The sequence below is a fragment of the Paroedura picta genome, chromosome 14, assembly GCF_049243985.1.
Source record: "Paroedura picta isolate Pp20150507F chromosome 14, Ppicta_v3.0, whole genome shotgun sequence".
Classification (NCBI taxonomy): Eukaryota; Metazoa; Chordata; class Lepidosauria; order Squamata; family Gekkonidae; genus Paroedura; species Paroedura picta.
The window spans coordinates 16086643-16106930 of NC_135382.1; the positions used below are offsets into that span (position 1 = coordinate 16086643).

Here is a 20288-nt window from a genome sequence, read left to right on the forward strand (position 1 = left end):
TCCCCTTTCCCCTTCCTGTGTGGAAGCTGCACTGAAGGGGGGGGGGGATGACAACCATTTCATCACTTGTTAAGATTCAACTGGGTAGCCGTGTTGGTCTGAAGTAGCACAATAAAATCAGAGTCCAGGGGCACCTTTAAGACCAACAAAGATTTATTCAAGGCGTGAGCTTTCGAGCGCAAGTCTGAGGAAGAGTGCCTGCACTCGAAAGCTCACGCCTTGAATAAATCTTTGTTGGTCTTAAAGGTGCCCCTGGACTCTGATTTTATTGTATCACTTGGTAAGGACTGGGACGGGAAAAAGACCATGATGAGGCCCCGATCAGAACTGGGCCCTCACAGTGTTTTTGAATCACTTTTAAAATGGCCGTGGTGTCTCGTGCTGGAGGCTGGCAATTCCAATTCCGAGTCTTTCAAAGCGCTGCCCTTTCAAAGTGCCCACGCACACTGAAATAGCGCACTTTCAACGCACTTTGTGCCAACAGGCGCTGATCCGGACTCAAAGGGCATTTATTTCGCGCCTGTGAAAGTAGCCCCACTGTGTGCGTGAGAGTGCACAAACACACACTTCTCATTAAAAGTGTTTCATTGTCTGTTTTCACACCTTAAGGCCACGGTTTTAGACGAAGAAGAGATGAAGTGGAATATTTTACGAGGGCCACAAAGAAGGCAAAGAACAGGAGGCCGCTTTTTGAGGGGGGCAGGCAAGTACAGAGGCCGGTTGCCTGGTGACACGGGGGATTCTAGAATCCACATCAACGTTTCCTTCCTCTCTGGCAGTTGGGGATGCCAAGAAAGGCTTCCGATTTCTAGCTTTTTCTCACCGCCCCAAAATGCCGTGTGTGTTGGGCTCCCTTGTCCTCTTCTGGTCCTGGGCTTGCTTCCTACTGCCGACCCCGCTGCTGGTCACCTGCTCAGACAAAAAACCCTGTTTTTGTCGGGTGCAAAACTGTACCCTTTGGACTTCCCACCTGTGCAAAGGAGACATCGAGCTGTACCCATGGAGAGCCTCAGGATTTGTTTCCAGAATGAGAAGGGGACAGGCAGACTGGCCATCTTCTCCTCTTTGTAGCTGGTCCTGGGGGTTTGCCTGGGTGAACGGTATGATGCTCAGGCCGTGTGGGCGGGGGCTGGGCTCCAGCCCAGAAAGAGCAGTCCTGCATTTGCCTTGGGCCTTAAGCCGCATCCCTACACGGCGTGCGTCACTCTCCTGCAGACGGCCCTCATGCTTTCCCCGCAACTTGAGCATTGAGGTGTTTGGCCAGGAAGTCCAGCTTCTTCTCTTTTGGCCGATCACCCATCCTCTCCGAGAGAAACAACTTGTGCAGCTGGGCTGGTGCGCACACGCCAATGGTTCAAGGCAGCCTCCTCGCCACAGCAGTCAAGAAGGTGAACCTGTGGCTTTGCTCCTCCCCGCTGTTTATCATCTAGATGCTCCACGCTACCACAGGGGTGAATTGCACTGCACATGCACCTCCTATTTCAACTACCACCTGACAGTACATTATACGCACCAAGGGCTGCGTGTCGCTTCCCTCCGCATGAAGCATAGGCCTCAAGTCAGCATTAGCCTGGGCTGGCCGGTGGAACCCATTCTGGTGCACCTTTTCAGTGCCAACTCCAAATGGCGTAGTGCCAGTCAGAGCACCATCAGTCTGTCCTGGAGCCTCTTAATGGTAAACCCCAGAAGAATGGTCTACAGACTGCTGGATGTCGGGAACGGAGGGTTCTGGTCTACCTCCTACAATCCGTACGCTCTGCAGAATAATTACTCAGCTGGCTATATTCCCCAGCGTTCCAGGAAAAGGGTAGTGGCTGGCCTATACTTTTGCACGGAAGAAGGGGCAACAGGGGAGCTGAGAGGGGAGCTAGAGTACTCCGATGCCACCTTAAGTCTAACATCTAAGAGTGTGCCACCCACCCGCTTCACTCTCAACACGCGCAAAATCAAGATGGCCACTTACCTTTTTAGCCCCACCCAGGGCCTGTACTATTCCCCCCAAAGAGGAAGTGCTCCAGGTGACCTTTCTGGCATACACTACTTTTTCTACCAGCATCAAAGCATCTCATACCTATTTACCATCGAGTTTCTCCAACAGCAATGGTACAAGTTCAGCGTACACCTCTACCTTAACCGCAAGGGAGTTCTTTTGCAGAAATCTTTTCCAGGGGCAAATATAGAAGTCCACATTTTCAACAGCGGCCCTTCTTTTTTACCCGGCGCGATCTATTTTGTATGGTTCATTCCTGTGCAACATCCGTTGCTACAGGATGACTGGACCTTCGAGCTGCAGTTGTTTGATCCGAGAGACGAGTTCCTCGTGCAGAGCAATACGTACGCGTACAGGGATCGTGTCCAAAACGCCTCCCATTTTATTCCTCACTCGGTTTTACCTTTCAATCCTGCCTTGTACACGGGCTTTGTGGCGCCAGTGAGTTGTGCCGGAAGCCGATCGATAAGGGCTGTTTTGAAAGCGACAATCGGCCCTTATGCTTCCAAGGAAAGCAACTCCATGGTTGATTGTCTTCCAAAAAATTGTTTTATTAAGCAAGTGAAAATATGGAAACCTGATCTTTCGAACTGTGTCTTAACGTACGGTAAAGGGACCTCATTTACACTGTCTGCTGACATCCAGATGAATTGCCCAAGTCCTAAACAAAGAGACAACATCTGGGAAATCTATAAGGTCTCAGATGTGAAGGCTATTCCTGACTGGTCAAAACCTTTTTATCCACCTGGCCTCGGAAGGCGAGATCTCCCCATGTTAGAAGTTCCTGGTTCTGCCTTAGAAGATGGCTTGTATCTCTTTAATTTTACAGTGAAATTAATGACAATGGATACTTTGGAGAGCGTGGAAGGCTCTGATTCTGTGTTTGTCCAGTTTGGGCCTGGAAGTCTGGTGGCTGTCATAGTTGGAGGCAATTTCCGCACAGTTGGGTTTTCCGCTCCGTGGACCCTGGATGGATCCTATTCCTATGACACGGATGCAGCCCTTCCTTCTGGAAGACTCACATTCTCTTGGTATTGCACCAAGCAAAAATCAGACTACGCATCCATGACGCTAAGTGAGGAGGGAAAATGTCGCCCAGACCAGGAGGACTTGAAATGGACAACCTCTTTGGATGCAGTTCAGACGGTGCATCCCGAAACGCTTCAAGCAAATGCTACTTATTATTTTTGCCTCGTGGTTCAAAAGGGTGGCAGGATAGCTTGGGCGGAACAAACGGTTCACGTAGAGCCAAGCGCTGTGCCAGTACTGAAAATCACATGTCTTGAAAATTGCGGTAGGTCAGTCACCCCGACAGAAAGATTTTGTCTCTCCGGCAAGTGCATAAACTGTGAGAAATCAACCCGGCCAGTCTATCAGTGGTCGCTTCGCTCAGCAAATTTCACCAAAGTCGATTTTGATTGGGGTGCCAAGTGTACGACCGGAAGGTCGAGTCCGTATATATGTATCAGATCATTTAGCTTTGTCAATACAACAGAAGACATGTACATGCTTACTCTACAAGCAGGTATCTGGAGATACCAATCGTCCATTTATAGCTATTCATTTTTTGTAAATTCTCCACCTCAGATTGGAAAGTGTTTGCTTAAGCCTAAAACGGGGATTGCATTTCTGACAAAATTTGTTGTTCGCTGTAGTGGATTTAAAGATAAGCATTTGCCTCTTACATATAAAATCAGAGCAGCATCACACACCCTGACGATTCCCAGAAAGTATTCTACAGAAAACAGCACGCTAGGGACAATTGTGTATTTTGGTCCTGAGCCCCAAATTCCGCCATCTTTTTTACCCATTGGCCTCCCCTCTAAGCAATATGCCCTGCCAATATCTGTTGAGGTTTATGATGCCCTTGGAGCTTTTTCCCAATTAACCTTACAGGCCAAGGTCCACGGTCCATTCAAGGGTAAGCAAACAGATGTTATTCTAAACGAATTACATGCTTTTTCCAGTGGACCGAAGGCTCCAATAGTGTATTTTCTTGAAAGCAGGGATTACTTTAATGCCGGATATTTTGTCTACATGGTGGCTTCTGCTTTAAATAATATCGAAGCGTTGCAAAGATGTCACTCCTCTAAGACTGAACTACGGGAAATCCTTCTGGACAGGTCTGCAAGAATCCCTGCGAAAGAGATAGTGGAACTAAGCCAAATGGTCTCAGGGATTTCTCAAATAACACAGGAAATCACAGAAGTAAACAGGAAGTCGCAACTCCTTGCAGTCAGAAAGCTCAAAGAACTGAGTGAAGAATTGAAAAGGTACAAATATAAAAATCTAGGCTCTAAGGAGATCGAAGTTCTCAGCACTGGTATTTTTGAAGGGCTGTCCAATGTCCTGAAAGCCTCTCTGTTAGACCTCAGAAATGTCCATAGAAATGGGGTGAAAGAAACGCTCTCTGCTGCTGAGATTTTAGCAGAACTAATCTTACAAGGTAAAGTCCCTGGAGATAATGAAACTGTTATGGAAACCAGCGACTGGACCATTACAGTACGGAAAGTTGAAGGAGGGGATGTTTCTGGCACTTATTCTAACAGAGAAGCCCCTAAGAATTGCTTTCATTCCAAATTTAAGCAAAAGGGTTCTGATGAGTTGCCAGAAGATGCTGAGATCTCCATTGTCCTTTTTGAGTTCCAGAGAAACCCTTTCTCCTGGTTGTCCTTTTCAGAAGATCTAAGCACAATGGTGACCGGATTCAAAATGACAAGGACCAGTTCTAAGGGTGGCCTAGTAGGAATCATACCCGAGGTAGCTGAAATGATCATGGCTAGAAAAGACAAGGACTCTGCCATCTTTGAGCTGAATATTGGGCACGACAGAAGACTCCACAAAACAACTGGAAGCTTTCGCTTTGAAATACATCGGAACTCCAAAGACGTTTTCATCCAGATTGTGACTGAACTGAATCTCACTTTCCAAGTATTTGCTTATCTAGACCTCAATGCCGGTCATCCTCCTATCGCGTCTTTTAGAGTATCCGATGACGAGAATACAGTAATAAAAGAAAAGAAGCCCAAGGACCGTGACTGTGCAGCTCAAGCCCCCTATATAGTTCGTCTTTCCCGCTCTTTGCTGAGATCCATATTCCAAGGTTGCAGTGCAGAAAAGCAGAACATCTCTATTGTTTTACAACCAGACCCATCCAAGTGGGACCCAAATGTTCAGGTCATTGGCATCAGGCTTTTTACAGCTGCCTGCTTAACCTTAGATGGCACCCAGGGTCAATGGGAAAAAGGCCTCTGTAGCCTCGGACCTCAGACGAGCTGGGAGAAGTTACATTGCATCTGCACAGCCAACAACCGCATGTCCAGGACAGCAAATCCTCAACCAAGAAGAACGTCCAAAAACGACATCAAATTTTTGGCTGGCAAAATTGATGCATACCGTGATCTGGTTGATATGAAGGAACAAATCAACAACAATCCAGTAACAGCTGTGACTGTATTTTTCATTTTTGTCGTCTACATTTTCTTGGCTTTTTGGGCCACAAGGAAAGACAGGGCTCATATGGAAAGCAGGGACCGTGTCATAGTCTTATCAGACAATGATCCCTACGACCAAGTTTGTTACTTCGTCACCGTATACACAGGAAGCCGATTGGGAGCCGGAACTTCAGCCGATGTTTTCATCCAGCTGATAGGCCACTGTGGTGCCAGCGACATACATTGCTTAAAACACCCCGAATACTCCACTCTTGTCCGTGGAGCTGTCAATACTTTTCTCCTGACTAGCAGGAATGACCTTGGAGATATTTATTCCTTTCATGCATGGCACAATAACAGGGGTTCATCTCCTAATTGGTTCTTGAGCAGAATCCGAGTCCAAAACGTGTTTACCAAACAATCTTGGATGTTCATCTGCCGGAAATGGTTTGCGCTCAATAAGGACGATGGCCAAATAGAGAGGTCGTTTGTCGTCACTCATCCGACGACACCTTTAAGCAGAATGGATTTCTTCCTGATCAATCTCACCTATGAGTTGGAAGAGACCCACTTATGGTTTTCCGTTTTTGCTCACACCAGCCCCAGTTCCTTGAACAGGCTTCATCGATTGTCTTCTTGTTTGGCGATGTTGTTGTGCATCCTGCTCTCTAACATTATGTTCTTCAACGCGGACAAGGACGAACTCGTAGTTTCGGAACAGCCATGGTACATGAAATCTCTCATGGCTGGAATTCAAAGTGCCGTCATTTCCTTCCCCTTGCAGATATTTATAACGGCTTTGTTCAAGTACACCCAGCAGGAGCCTTTGGCCCGGGAGCCGTTTGACTCTCAGCCTAAAGAATATTCTGTTTCCACGTCTAGAAATCTTAGGAACTGGAAAGAGCGTTTGCAGAAATGGTACTTTGCAGAAGCTGCTTCTCAAGGTCGAGGCTACAGTTTCCAAAAGTGCCCTTCCGGTGATTCAGATCCAGGCAGTCCGGAACAGCAGAGCAGAAGAAGATGGGGGGAAGTAGCCAGAAAACAGAGTAACTGCGCCATTTCTGAAGGGGATGCCAATAGAATTGCAACAGAAGAAGATGTGGTTCGCGAGGCCAAGGCCACCCATCTGAATAGTAGAAACGAGAGGAAAAGTTCTCAGATGAAACCACTAAACCGTTCCATCATGCTCTTGAAAAAAACCCCACCCACCATAATTTCCTGGTGGTACGTGTACATCTTGTGGGGTTTGGTCTTGGCCACTTCGACAGTGTCATCGTTCTTTATCATCTTTTACGGTCTGTCCTACGACTACAGAACGTCTTTCGACTGGCTTGTAGCATCCAGCGTCTCCTTTTGCGAGAGCCTCTTTTTGCTTCAAATCTTGAACGCTGTGTTTTTCCCGGCCCTGAGGACTCTCTATCCCAAGTATTGTGAAAACATCCCATGGTCAAGCCAAGAGACCTACTTAGAGATTATACTGGACGATGTATCGATGAATGCTGACGAGACGCGGGAGTTACATTACGACCTGGTCAGACACCGAGGCACCAAGCAGTACCATCCTTTGGAAGAGGAGGAAGTTACTCTTTTTAAGAAGAAGCAGAAGATTCAGCGCCAAGCCTTCGTTTTCCTCAAGGATGTCATGTGCCATTTTTTCTTTCTCGTCCTGATTTTAAAGATTGCCTGCTCTGTGGAAAACACCACTAGTTTTTACCACAATCAAGATATTCATAACAAATTCTCCCAGGGCCTTGACGATATAAGTAAGTTGGAGCACATTTACGCCTGGCTGAAGGATGTCTTTCTACACTTGATCCACAACAAGAACTACCCAACTTACCTTTCAAAGTCCTGGTCCAAAATCCTGGGTTTGCCCAGGATGCGACAGATTAGAGCAAAAGACACGCCGAAGGATTGCTTTCACCCCCGCAGCTTGGTAAACAGATTTCTGATTCGAAACAGCCACTGCCTCCACAAATACGGGCTCGATCCAGAAGATCAAAGAGATCACCTTGAGTTGTGGACAATTTTTGCCAACAGATCAGTTTCCAGCCTTTTGAGAAATTTTTCAGGCTACACCTACTATTCGGTCACAGATCAGTGGAAGTATCCTTCGTATGGAGAACTAAATACTTACGGAGCGGGAGGGTATACGTTTCATTTCTATCCAGAAGAACCAAGGGCCAATTCAACAAGACGACTTGCTTTTTTGGAGCAGAAAAGGTGGCTGGATGAAAATACCTGGGCGTTAATAGTTGAGCTGACAACTTTTAACCCAGATGCGGGTTTATTTTGCAGCATCTCAGTTGTTTTTGAGCTGTCTGACTTAGGCCTCATTAACACCAGCTTGTTGATCCATTCATACAAGCTCCCAATTTTCCAGCAGCTAAGCAGGTTGCAGAAGTTTGTGTACATTGCTGTTGTTTGCATGTTGGTATTCTATATCGCCAACGAAGTCTCTATGGTGGAGCAGCAGAGGCTAAAATACGTCAGAGACATTTCTAACTTAATTAACTTTGGGATCAAGACGGCCTGTCTTTTTTTCCTTTGGAACGTTTTCTTCAAATTCAAGCTGGCTTCTAGCTTGATAGAGTTCTTTCTACATCACCCGAAAGAATTCATTCCGTTCCATAAAGTTTCCCAGATTGATCAAACAATCAGGGTCACCCTGGGTTTTTTGATCTTCCTTATCATTTTGAAAACTCTCCGGTATTCCCGATTCTTCTACGATGTGCGACTGGCTCAGCGCTCCATGTTAGCAGCCCTCCCTGGAATCTGCTCCATGGCTCTGGTGGTAGCCGTGTACTTCTTTGTCTACATGGCCTTTGGCTACCTGGTCTTTGGCCAATACGAGTGGAACTACAATACGATGATTCATTCTGCTCAGACAGTATTCTCGTACTGCGTTTCAGCTTTTAAAGACACCGCCTTTTCTTCCAACAGGGTCCTGGGAAGTCTCTTTCTGTCTTCGTTTATGATGGTCATGATTTGTGTCTTGATCAACTTATTCCAAGCAGTGATCATGTCCTCCTACGAGGACATGAAGCAGCCCGTCTACGAAGAGCCCTCCGACGAAGCAGAAGTGGTCAAATTTCTGTGTCACAGGATCCGCAGGATATGGTTTCTCATAACCTGTAGGACCCCGCCGGAAAGCGATGCTGAACTTTTCATCCGCGTGCTCTATGGGCATTCTGAAAGGAGAAACTCGCGTCACCTGGGCCTGAAAGCCAGGAAAATGAACGGCCGGAAAATGGTTTACCTTGTTGTTTGATTCTTTGCCAGGCTGACATGCAATCGCCTGAACTGGAAGACATAGAAGGAGATTGGGAATTGAAAGAAAAACGAGAAGCACAAAGAACAAAGGGATTGCCTTGGTGAGGAATTAAAACTCAGTGCTGATGCTCGTTTCTATTTCTTACACGAGTCGGTTGTTTTGTGCCGTGCAATAAAGGGATGCTCGCCCTGAGTTAACAGCAAGCATTCATATAGACAGCCTGGATAAAGAATTAGATTCCAGTTTCTTTCGCCTTTTTTAAAGTGTGGGCTGCAATGAAAATCAAGCGAAGAAGGGTGTTATTATAATAAATGGGCAGCAAACAAATGGGGAACAAGCCTGTTGCATAGGTCTCTTTTCTTACAAAGGGATCTTGGTTATTTTCACTTATCCAGCCTTGCCTTAAATTACCGCAATGGTTAATCAACACGGTACATGTGTGATCTGTTTTAAACTCCCTTTTGCCAGATGGACGTGGAAACCTTACAATAAGTTAAAACAATATACGTTTTATGAGGCTGTTTTGCTATTTCGGAATCAATGACCTCTTCTATCTAATGCCAAACCGGATTGAATGATAGTCCCAGAGAAGGGGGTCAAGTTCAGAGAGGGGGTATTCTGAGGACATGGGAGATCCTTCAAGTTTGCAGGAAGAAAGCTGACACCCCCCCATCAAGTGGGGGTTGGGGGCTACATCTCCCACCCAAGACTGTGCCTGTGCAACTAAAGACAATGTAAGCCTACTGTGAGTGGGGAGAAGCCAGCCAAGCGGAGCCTGCTGCTGATTCCAGACCCACCGTTGTGTAGTTCCTTTGATGGTGGGCAGGAGGGCAAGCAGGGGGGGAGGTGAAAGGGGAGCTGCCACTGCCCCCTCTCCACAGTCCGTGCCAGCCCCACCACTGCTGCCTCTCCTCAAAGTCGGTGAGCAGGAGAGAAGGAATGGGAGCCAGCTCACCTTTTCCTGCCCCCTCCCTTGCATAGGTGGATAGGGGAGAAGTGGAAGCCCTGCTCACCTCACTGGCACCTGCCCTGTCCTTAGCCCTCTCCTCTGCAGGTGGGCGGGCAGGGGAGGAGTAGGAGCACTGACCCTCCCACATACACCATGTGAACCTCTCCCCGCAGCAGACACCCTGTGAGGGAGGTGGCTCTGAGAGAACTGCTTTGTGAGAACAGCTCTGACAGAGCTTTACTAGCCCAAGGTCACTCAGCTGCATGTGGAGGAGTGGGGAATCAAACCCAGTTCTCCAGATTAATAGATCAGGGCACTTTACCATTACACCAAGCTGGCCCCCAGACAGGCAGGTGGGGAGGGTGGGGCAGGATGGCCTGGGGTGGGGCTGGCCCAGGGGAGGTGGGTGAGGAGGATGGGATTCTCCACCATAACGAGCCTGAGTCTAGGCCAATACCGCCTCATTCAATTCCAGGAAGAGTGCTTGCAGGGGTAATCAACCTGTGGTCCTTCAGATGTCCATGGACTACAATTCCCATGAGCCCCTGCCAGCAAATGCTGGCAGGGGCTCATGGGAATTGTAGTCCATGGACATCTGGAGGACCACAGGTTGACTACCCCTGCAAGTTTACGGGGCTTTGATCGAACATGCCACGATGCAGAAAACTCCCCCTCCCATCTGAGCGCCGGGCTGAGCCTTTAAGGGCCGCGGACCCGCCTGCAAGCTACGTGTGTTGAGGTCATCCCCACGTGCCCGGAAGCGCCGCGGGCTGCAACAGGGCGTCCCTCCACGCGAGTAAGCCCCGTGCACTGAATCACGGGCTCTGCAGATGAAGGGGGCAGGTAAGGGGTGGCATTTGCATCGGCGAAGGGGCGGGATTCTTTTGGGCCAACTTGCATGGGGGGAGGGGGAGATCATTCAGGAAAACATGCAATCTCCTCCCAATTCAAAATGCCGAAATCCCTGGAAATTTGGGGCGGGGGGGATGGGGACCTGTAGGGAGCAGGATTTGGGGAAAGAGAAGGAGGGAGCTCGGTGGGGTGTAATGCGTAGAGTGCTTTTTCCTCCAAGAGAACCGCTTTGCGTAGTGTCAGTCTGGGTTTATTTATCGTATGGCAGAGTTACACGCAGGAAGCGTATAACGATATAAGGTCTGTAGCCGAATAGGTGTTACGGTTATTTTTGTTATTTTATTATGCAGACAGATTGGCCAGTTCCCCCTGGGGAGAGTAACAAGAGCTCCACCACATCTCCCTGGAAGGCACGACGCTCACGTTCCTGGGGCAGATGGGGAATAGTTTGGGGGGCTGCATTCGGGACCTGGTATTTGGCCCCACGGAAACAAGTGACCTGCACCATTGCCCCAGCCTGTTCATGTTCTGTCAGCCGCGTGGCAAGAAACCTAGCTGGAGGTTGGCGGTCCTAACCGAAGCCTAGTGCGTTTAGAACAGGGGTAGTCAAACTGCGGCCCTCCAGATGTCCATGGACTACAATTCCCAGAAGCTCCTGCCAGCGAATGCTTCTGGGAATTGTAGTCCATGGACATCTGGAGGGCCACAGTTTGACTACCCCTGGTTTAGAATGACTACCAATATACTGGGGGTGGGAGATCAGCTGGGCTTTGGTTTGGCTCATAGTTGGGGAGCTCAGGGTCTGTGGGTGAGTGCAAACACCTTTACCTGGCCATGCTTCTTGCTCCCGGTATTAAGGTTGCCTCCTGCTTGGAGTTGCCAGCCGCAGGGTGGTGGAGGTGGAAATCTGGCCTGACCACTGCCTTATAAACTGCAGATATGAGTTCTCCAGCCTCTGTGGCATCGGCAAAGCTCCAGGAATTTCCTAACATGGTCTTGGCAACAAGACTGAGTCCCATAGGAGGGTCATCTACAGAGTCTGAGGCCCTGTTGAAGAAGAAGAGTTGCTTCTTATATGCTGATTTTCTCTACCTGAAGGAGTCTCAAAAGCGGGTTACATTCGCCTTCCCTTTCCTCTCCCCACAACAGACACCTTGCAAGGTAGGTGAGGCTGAGAGAGCCCTGATATTACTCTCAGAACAGCTTTATCAGTGCTGTGGCAAGCCCAAGGTCACCCAGCTGGCTGCATGTAGAGGAGGAACACAGACTCAAATCCGGCTCGACAGATTAGAAGTCCGCACTCCTAACCTCTACACCAGGGGTAGTCAACCTGTGGTCCTCCAGATGTCCATGGACTACAATTCCCATGGCAGGGGCTCATGGGAATTGTAGTCCATGGACATCTGGAAGACCACAGGTTGACTACCTCTGCTCTACACCAAGCAGGCTGTGCCTCTGTGGCTCTCAGTACAGCATGAGCTGCCTCTTCTTCTCTGGCATCCCTGCCACATTTTTTGGTAGGTGCCAACCAGCCAGTTTTGGACGTGAGATTTGGATTTGCAGAAGGGCTCCTCCAGGATCAGTGCTGGGGCCATTGTTAATGGCTAGACTTCCTCAGTGCACATGTGAACAGTGTGTGTGTTTGCATGGGATTGTGAAATCCAATGTTGCCTGTAAATGTATTCATTTGTTTAAAACAAAGTTTGAGTCCAGGGACACCTTTAAGGCCAACAAAGTTTTAGTCAAGGTATAAGCTTTTGAGTGCATGTACATTTCATCTCTGCCTGGTCAGTTACCACCACTTTGGACACAACAATGTATATTATAGCTTAGATTTTTGGCTGCGCATTTTTTTGGGGGGGGGGGCGCTAATTTGGGATTGCTCCCATTGAACCTCATTTGTCAAGTTGATGCCACCTTTGAGGGGTGTGAGAGAGGCTTGGGGGAGGGAATTGTCTTTTAGCCTAGGGCAGTTCAGCCTAGGGCTGAGCTGTGGCTTTCTAGATGGCTATGGACTACAATTCCCATGAGCCCCTGCCAGTATATGCATATATTGGCAGGGGCTTATGGGAATTGTAGTCCATGGACATCTGGAGAACCACAGTTTGGCCAACTCTGTCCTAGGGCGTCCTGCTCCTGAAATGTTGCACTCCGTGCTCTGCCGGGTCTTTGTTTGTCCTGAAAGAATGACATAGAAGAAATCAGCAGTGGAATCCGAATTCAGTGATCTGAAATTCCCCAGAATGCTCTTTGCCATTTTCATATCATTGCTGCTGTTTTTGTCTGGGAAGAAAATCTGGCAACTCTAGCATTTCCATTTCTGCCCGCTGGTGGGCAGCAGTGTTTATATGAGTGCTGGAGACTCTTTCCTGACACTCATGTCTATCACTGGCCTGCAAAAAGCACTTGATACCGCCCCCCCCCCCAGCCATTTTGTGCCTGCTGGTGGTCCAGATCTTGCAAAGATGATTTGACTAGATGACTTCCGTCTGTGCCTGTGTGCTTTGTACAATGAAACACAGCAGGGACTACAGAAATCCCAATTAAATGAGGGGAAGGAGAATAAACCGTAGAACCCATGTGTATTACACTAAGATTTGGAATTCTGGTTATCCTCTGAAGCAGCATAATAAATGCTCCTTTGTTTGGAACTGGTTGGATCCTTCCTTCCTTCCTTCCTTCCTTCCTTCCTTCCTTCCTTCCTTCCTTCCTTCCTTCCTTCCTTCCTTCCTTCCTACCTACCTACCTACCTACCTACCTACCTACCTACCTACACCAGTTTGGTGTAGTGGTTAGGAGTGCGGATTTCTAATCTGGCGAGCCAGGTTCAATTCTGCACTCCCCCACATGTAGCCAGCTGGGTGACCTTGGGCTCGCCACAGCACTGATAAAACAGTTCTGACCAAGAAGTGATATCAGGGCTCTCTCAGCCTCACCCACCTCACAGGGTGTCTGTTGTGGGGACAGGAAAGGGAAGGTGATTGGAAGCCACTTTGAGACTCCTTCGGGTAGAGAAAAGCGGCATGTAAGAACCAGCTCTTCTTCTTCAGTAATATCAGGGCTCTCTCAGCCTCACCTCCCTCACAAGGTGTCTGTTGTAGGGAGAGGAAAGGGAAGGTGAATGTAAGCCACTTTGAGACTCCTTTGGGTAGAGAAAAGACGCAGATAAAAACCAACTCTTCTTCTACCTACAGAATTGTAGTAATTGGCTTATTTCTCAGATTTACAACCGTCAGAGTTTTCTATCAGCTCGGTTGCAAATATGCTCAGTAATGCAGCGCAAGTGAGCTACAACCACTGCATTCTGTGCTGCTTTAGCACATGAGTATTTATACTTTTCCTCTCCAGCAGCTCCCTTGATGGAAATACCCTTCCTTCAGAGATGCTCTCACTTCGACAAGGGCACAGAAGCTGCATCTGTGCTTCAGTTGTCGGATGCAGTGAGTTATCGAGATTTAATGTCGGCCACAGCTAAGCTGTTAAATCAGATGGAACATCAGCTACAGCTCTAAGCAGCTTGGTTATAGATCTACTTTCAAACACACTTTCGGAATTGTATCGGCCAACTAACAGATGAAGGTGGCTTCAGTCCAATGACAAGAAGAAGAAAAAGACTTGGGCTTTTATACGCCGCTTTACCCAAAGGAATATCAAAGTGGCTTACAATCACTTTCCTTTCTCTCCCCACAACAGATGCCCTGAGAGGTAGATGGGGCTGAGAGAGCTCTGAGAGAATTGTGACTGACCCTAGGTCACCCAGCAGGCCTCATGTGTCTCAAAGTGGCTTACAATCACTTTCCTTCCTCTCCCCACAACAGACACCCTGGGAGGTAGGTGGGGCTGAGAGAGCAAATGCTGGCAGGGGCTCATAGGAATTGTAGTCCATGAACATCTGGAGGTTGTTGACTACCCCTGCTCCAGATTAGAGCCTGCTGCGCTTAACCTCTACACCAAGCTGCCTCTTTTTAACTTATGTGAAAGTATCTACCCTGGGAAATGGGCTGTTATTACAGGACTCTTTTTAGTCTGTTGCTCTAGATTAGCACAGCTTCCCACCTGAAGCCAAAGCTGAGCTTCTGAGTTGGGAGCAGCCTCTTTTTTGGCAACGGACACCATCCAGGGTAGTAAATATTCTGTTGACCTAAATATCAACGTGACGATACGAGAACACCCTTCAGGGGGGGGGAAGCCCTGCAAGTGCCAGTACAGATTTAACTGAGTGAGATGCAAGGTGTGCCCATGGAAGATCTCAAGATGATACCATCTCAACCATTGCTTTAGACTTGTCTGTACAGAGGACGCTTAGTTATCCTTTCCTAACATGCAAACCAATTAACGAATGATATGCCTCTGCGGAGAATGGAAGCAGGCATCAAAATAAGCACTGTGCAGACTTGTGAAAGAGGCAAAGGGAAGCCAGGTGACCCTTGCTCTGTTGGCTGTTCAAATTGGCTGTGGAACGGCAGCGCATGTTTCGTGACCAGAGTTTAATTATGCAAGACAGCAGCACACGAGTCTGTTTTAAGGCTTAAAATAGTTTTAGGAAGAAGAGAAATGGACTTTGTATAGAAAGAGGACAGGGAGTCCTAACTAACCGTCTAACTGTTGCTCTGCATTCGTTTGTTGGTTCTGGAGGCAAGCAGAGGGGAAGTGTGCTCAAAGGAGCAGGAAGTCTTCAGTTGAGCCAATCAAGACACAGAGGAGATTATTTGAAAACCATCAGGAAGTTCCTAATCTGAATAGGCTAGCTATATATTCCTCTGGAGCCTCTTGTGGCGCAGAGTGGTAAGGCAGCTGTCTGAAAGCTTTGCCCATAAGGCTGGGAGTTCAATCCCAGCAGCCAGCTCAAGGTTGACTCAGCCTTCCATCCTTCCGAGGTCGGTAAAATGAGTACCCAGCTTGCTTGCTGGGGGGTAAATGGTGATGACTGGGGAAGGCACTGGCAAACCACCCCGTATTGAGTCTGCCATGAAAAGGCTAGAGGGCGTCACCCCAAGGGTCAGACATGACTCGGTGCTTGCACAGGGGATACCTTTACCTTTACCTTTATATTCCTCTGATCCCCCTGTAGGATATTCTTTATAAGCTGTTGAATCATGCCTATTCCAACCCGCTTCTAGAATGCTTCCAGTTGCAAAGATGCATCTGGCCAGAGAGAGCTTTGGGTATCAATAGGAGGCGTGAAGAGGCTACCAATTGTCTTCCTTCCAAAAGCTCATTTGCTTTCATCTGTGTATGGATTCTTCCTACGTGGTAGAAGAGCGTCCTTGCTCACCACCACCCATGGTTTTTGGAAGGCCACGAGTCAGGCAGGCGTGGGCCGTTAGGTTTGCGTGATGCTTTCTGCTTGATCCTGAAATAAATTGGGCCCAAGCAAGAAGCATCATTACTGTCTGTGTAAAGGGTCATGTGCATGCCCCGTTCCTCCGCCGTTGGGCGACAGGCCATGCAATAGTCTGCATGACATCCTGTGCAAACAGAACCCTTTGGCAGAGTTGACAGGGGCTGTCCTCATTGCAACCTAAAGCCACAGCCAAGCCAAAGTTGACTTGCTTTGGAATTTCGTTCGGCCACGTGGCAAGAGCTAGGGTGCAAATGCTTCCCTCCGTTTTTTTCTCCCTCTTAAGAACACCTCCCAGGTTAGAATTTCCCCCCTGTGAGAGGCCTTTTATTCAGGAGAATGTTTGCGCTTGGCAAAATACCCTGCTCTGAACTCACAGGCAGGATCAGGCTACATATTGATATTTTTAATGGGGTTTTATTAGGGTTTTTATGGATGCACTGTTTGTATCCTGCCATGAGCTGGCTTCGGGACTGGTGGGAAATAAAAATCTTAATAATAATAATAATAATAATAATAATAATAATAATAATAATAATAATAATAATAAATAATCCTACCTGATTGCCTGGACTCAAGGTACTGCTGTGTCCTGCTGCTTCAAACCAACATGGCTGCCCACCTGAATCTAGAATTAGAGTGCTTTTCCTCCGATAAGAACAAGGCTGCTGGTGGTGACATGAATATGAATCTAGCATTCAATTCCAGTGGGATACAAGACCAGTACATCCCTGTTGGAGTACACCCTCCCGGTGCCTCCTTCCCCCGTGTTCCTGTAAATTGATTTTCTTCTTTTGCACTTGCAGCATTCAAAGATGGAGTCCCGCAAAGAGCCTCCCCTTCAGGGCACCTTTGAATGCGAGCTCTGCGGATTACGTGTCCCGTACAGTTACTACGGGCAGAAGCCTCCCAACGGCTACTCTGTGACGTAAGTCTGCCCCCTGGGTCTCTGACCGTTTGTTCTTGGGGCATTTTGCACGGCAATTGCTGCAACGACCCATGACTGATAAAATTCAACAGGGCTTGGGGTGGCGGCTTCTGTTTCTTTGCTGGGATAGAAGGAGAGGCAGTAATTTGCTGGGAGAAGTTGCACGTGCATATGCATGTACACACAGCCATGTACTCACAAAACCCTTTTGCTGCCTCTTCCTTCATGCACCTCTCCAGCGGATTTTCTTACATTCATCTAAGAACCTGCCAGCCCTTAGGAGAGTTCTGGGGTCTCGCCAGCTCCTGCCTTTCCCCCAATCTCTGTAGCAGGGCACCATCCAGTTTCTCTCTGTTTGGAACCCGGGATACGAAAGACCTCTCGTCCGGTGGGGGAGAAGGAGAGCAGGCAGCCAGCAGGGACTTGGGAGTTGGCATTGGGAGGGGAAGAGGAAAAAGCAGGCATCCCTTTCAAATATCACTCAATCGATATTTATTATTATGGTCCAAGACCAGCAAACAAGGATAAATTCCAGTATATATGTTTCCTGGTAATGCAAGACTTTAACCATTCAAATATTCATAGTGGCACAGATAAAATATAAATGTAATACGTTAAAACAACAAATAAAGTACATACAATAGACCAGGAGTAGTCAACCTGTGGTCCTCCAGATGTTCATGGACTACAATTCCCATGAGGGCCTGCCAGTGTTTGCTGGCAGGGGCTCATGGGAATTGTAGTCCATGGACATCTGGAGGACCACAGGTTGACTACCCCTGCAATAGACTATAAAGTAGTAGAATCGTTCCTTCCAATGGCTTCTGAGCCTCAAGGCCGACAATCCAAACTTGGCCTCTTTGAAAATTAATTCTTTATTTCTGTCTGATAACATATTAGAGAGATGATGCATTCTCCAACTCCAACTCATCATAGGAATGATGAGATCATCATGGATCTGATTATCTGTTCCACATAATATATTTCTGGTAAGGCCTTGGAGGAGGAGCGTGTCTCATGGCTTAAGTGCCACTCAGTGCTTAACACCCACTCAGGGCAGTTGTCCCACCCCTGAGTGCCACCTCCTCCAACCGGCTTGCCTATCTGTCCAACAGCCAGCCAGTCGCCTTCCATCCCCCACCCCTGGCCACCCCTCCTCCTTCCACTTCCCTCTGAGGCTTGGAGGCTGCAGATCCCTGCCATGTGAGAGCTGCCCCTGCTGGTGAGTTCCATGACAGCTGCCTGCAGCCTTTCCAGGTCCTGGGGGGAGGCGGAGGCCATCTGCGGAGTTCTTCCACCCCACCCCTCTAATCTAGTGCCCGTCGCATTCCTGAATGCAATGGGCTTGGTGGCCCCTACTAAATTTTATAAATTTTTAAATGGATTGCAATGCTTTGTGTGTGTGTGTTTATATTGTTTTTCAAACCAAAATGGATACACAGAAAATAAAAAAGAACAAAGAAATTATACGTATCAATTTGGGGACCAATGTTCATTATACAAAACAATAAAATACGGATTAATAGACATCTGGTTTATCACCTTCTCCTCCTTGTCAAATTCTAACAGAAGTCTTCAGTGTTTCCCTTTTGATACTTGATTTAGGCAGAATTGTTACTCCGAATTATCGTGACTTATGTGAATTCCCACAAGCCTGAGCAACTTCATGCGTGTGAAAGTGGGAGAGTTTTGCAGGTCCGATTCCATGCACCTCCTTGCATTTAGCACACCTTTTGGGAGGGAAACCTTTCTGTCCATAAGCTCCTTTGTATGTCCTGGCCTGCAAGGCTGTGCCTAAAGTTGCCACCTCTGGGTTTTCTCCAGGGAGAAAGAGCTCTGTGCTCATGCCTCTCCCCTGGGGACGGGTCAGGGTCGCTGAGCCTGCAGCCCTAAGGTCAGTCCTTGTTGAAGGTTGGTTACTGGTCTGAGCCACCGGTTTTGTTGTGGGCATGAGCGCGCTTCCAGTGGAGTGTTGCATTCCGAATGTCGAGCCTGCCTTGCCTCTTCCCCAGCCTCCTGGAGGACAGCTACGTCATGAGAGATCCGTTCACCCCCGACAAGGACAAATTCCTAGTCCTCGGATCGGAGTGCATTTGGTGTCGCAAGCGTGTGTGTGCTGGCACGGTGAGTCACATGTGATGCTTAGTCATTTATATCTGAAGTGAGTTTTGTGCATGGCGGACACAGGACGGAGGAGAGGATACCCTCCCCTGGTTCCTAGGACACACAACTGCAATCCTCCCCCCCCCTCCTTATTTGCTGCATCATAATCCCACAGAACAGCAAAAGGTAGCCAAATTCCCTCGTTAGGCTTTGCAAAAATGAAGCCCTCGGCTATCCAGTTTCTTTGGCCATCCCCCCCCCCCCCCGGATCGTGTGTTATTGGTTTATTTTTGTCCAGCAGATGCCCAGTTTGTCAATTCAGAATTGATCTTTGCACTTTAATTGTTGGGATGTTTATGAATATGCCATCAACTGAGGGGTGGGGCCCGTGGGATGGCTAATGTCAATAACCCGTAGAAACAGGCACGTGGCTTTAGGCCCACTGCTCGGTTTGGGTCTGTTATATATAGAATAGCTCTGGATTTAAAACTGCGAGTCATGGCGAGATCCCGACCTTGCTGCCTGAGCCGTGCAGAGCTCTGTACGGCAGAAGCAAATTGTTACACACCCCTCGGTTCCAGCCAATCTCTGAGCAAGGAATGCACCCATCTGTCTCTTGAGGACACCACGGAAAACTTCCCAGGAACTCTGAGTGTGGAGCGTATCAGGCCTGCTGTAACAGGGCCTGTGGTTCCTGCAAGCTCAGTTGTGACAGACATTTGTGTACTAAGCCTGTTCAGGTGAAGTGCTGTATATAGGACAGTGTGACAGTTTTTCTGGACAGTCTTGACCAAGAATGTAGAAGAAGAGTTGGTTCTGATACCCTTTTACTCTGCGAAAATGTCTTGAAGTGGCTTCCAATTGCCTTCCCTTCCTTTCCCCACAACAGACACTTTGTGAAGTCTGTAAGGCTGATAGACTTCTGAGAGAACCTTGAGGGGCACGAGATCACCCAGCAGGCCTTGTGTGTCACAGAGGGGCTGACAATAACCTATATGCCCTCTCCCTGCAACAGGCCCCTTGTGAGACAGGTGGAGCTGAGAGAGCTCTGAGAGAATCACAACTGGCCCAAGGTCACCAAGCAAGCTTCATGTGGAAGAGAAGCAAGGAAGCAAACCCAGTTCTTGAAATTAGCCAGCACACTAGCCTCGGACAGAGCAGGCCCTGTCATTCAAACCTGCCTGTCTGTTGCCCTGAGCCCTAAAGGGCTTATCGTCCCTATAAATTGATACAACTTTTATACCAGTTTAAATTCCATGATTTCCCCCCTCTCCCAGTGATCCCATTGAGAACTGCTTCTCGGAGAAGTGCTGTGAATTCCGTGTTGCTGTTTGCCAACCCTCTGCCTAAATTCATAGAAGCATAGAATCCGAGTTGGAGGGGGGCCTCCAGGGTCATCTAGTCCAACCCCCTGCAG

The 20288-nt window shown here is 48.2% G+C and overlaps 2 protein-coding genes across 4 annotated transcripts in view; both read left to right on the forward strand.

Moving 5' to 3' along the window:
• The window catches only part of CDPF1 (cysteine rich DPF motif domain containing 1), a 35908-nt gene that overhangs the window by 12153 nt on the left and 3467 nt on the right, over positions 1 to 20288 (forward strand). Inside the window, exons 1-3 of one of the 3 annotated variants that reach the window (XM_077310073.1) lie at positions 10356 to 10490; positions 16647 to 16768; positions 18781 to 18892. In XM_077310073.1, the coding sequence (XP_077166188.1) occupies positions 16656 to 16768; positions 18781 to 18892 (225 nt within the window). In that variant the 5' untranslated portion in view covers positions 10356 to 10490; positions 16647 to 16655. Of the gene's footprint in view, positions 1 to 10355; positions 10491 to 13961; positions 14330 to 16646; positions 16769 to 18780; positions 18893 to 20288 lie in introns of those variants that run through there. The other 2 variants (XM_077310074.1, XM_077310075.1) reach the window with 2 other exon arrangements.
• LOC143823819 (polycystin family receptor for egg jelly-like) lies at positions 772 to 9013 on the forward strand. The gene has a single exon (XM_077310473.1). It carries the CDS (start codon positions 833 to 835, stop codon positions 8693 to 8695), a length of 7863 nt encoding a protein of 2620 aa, XP_077166588.1. The 5' UTR covers positions 772 to 832; the 3' UTR covers positions 8696 to 9013.

What these genes read in the sequence shown, in the direction of transcription:
- LOC143823819 (XM_077310473.1), top strand. Translation starts at nt 833, where the DNA reads ATGCCGTGTGTGTTGGGCTCCCTTGTCCTCTTCTGGTCCTGGGCTTGC.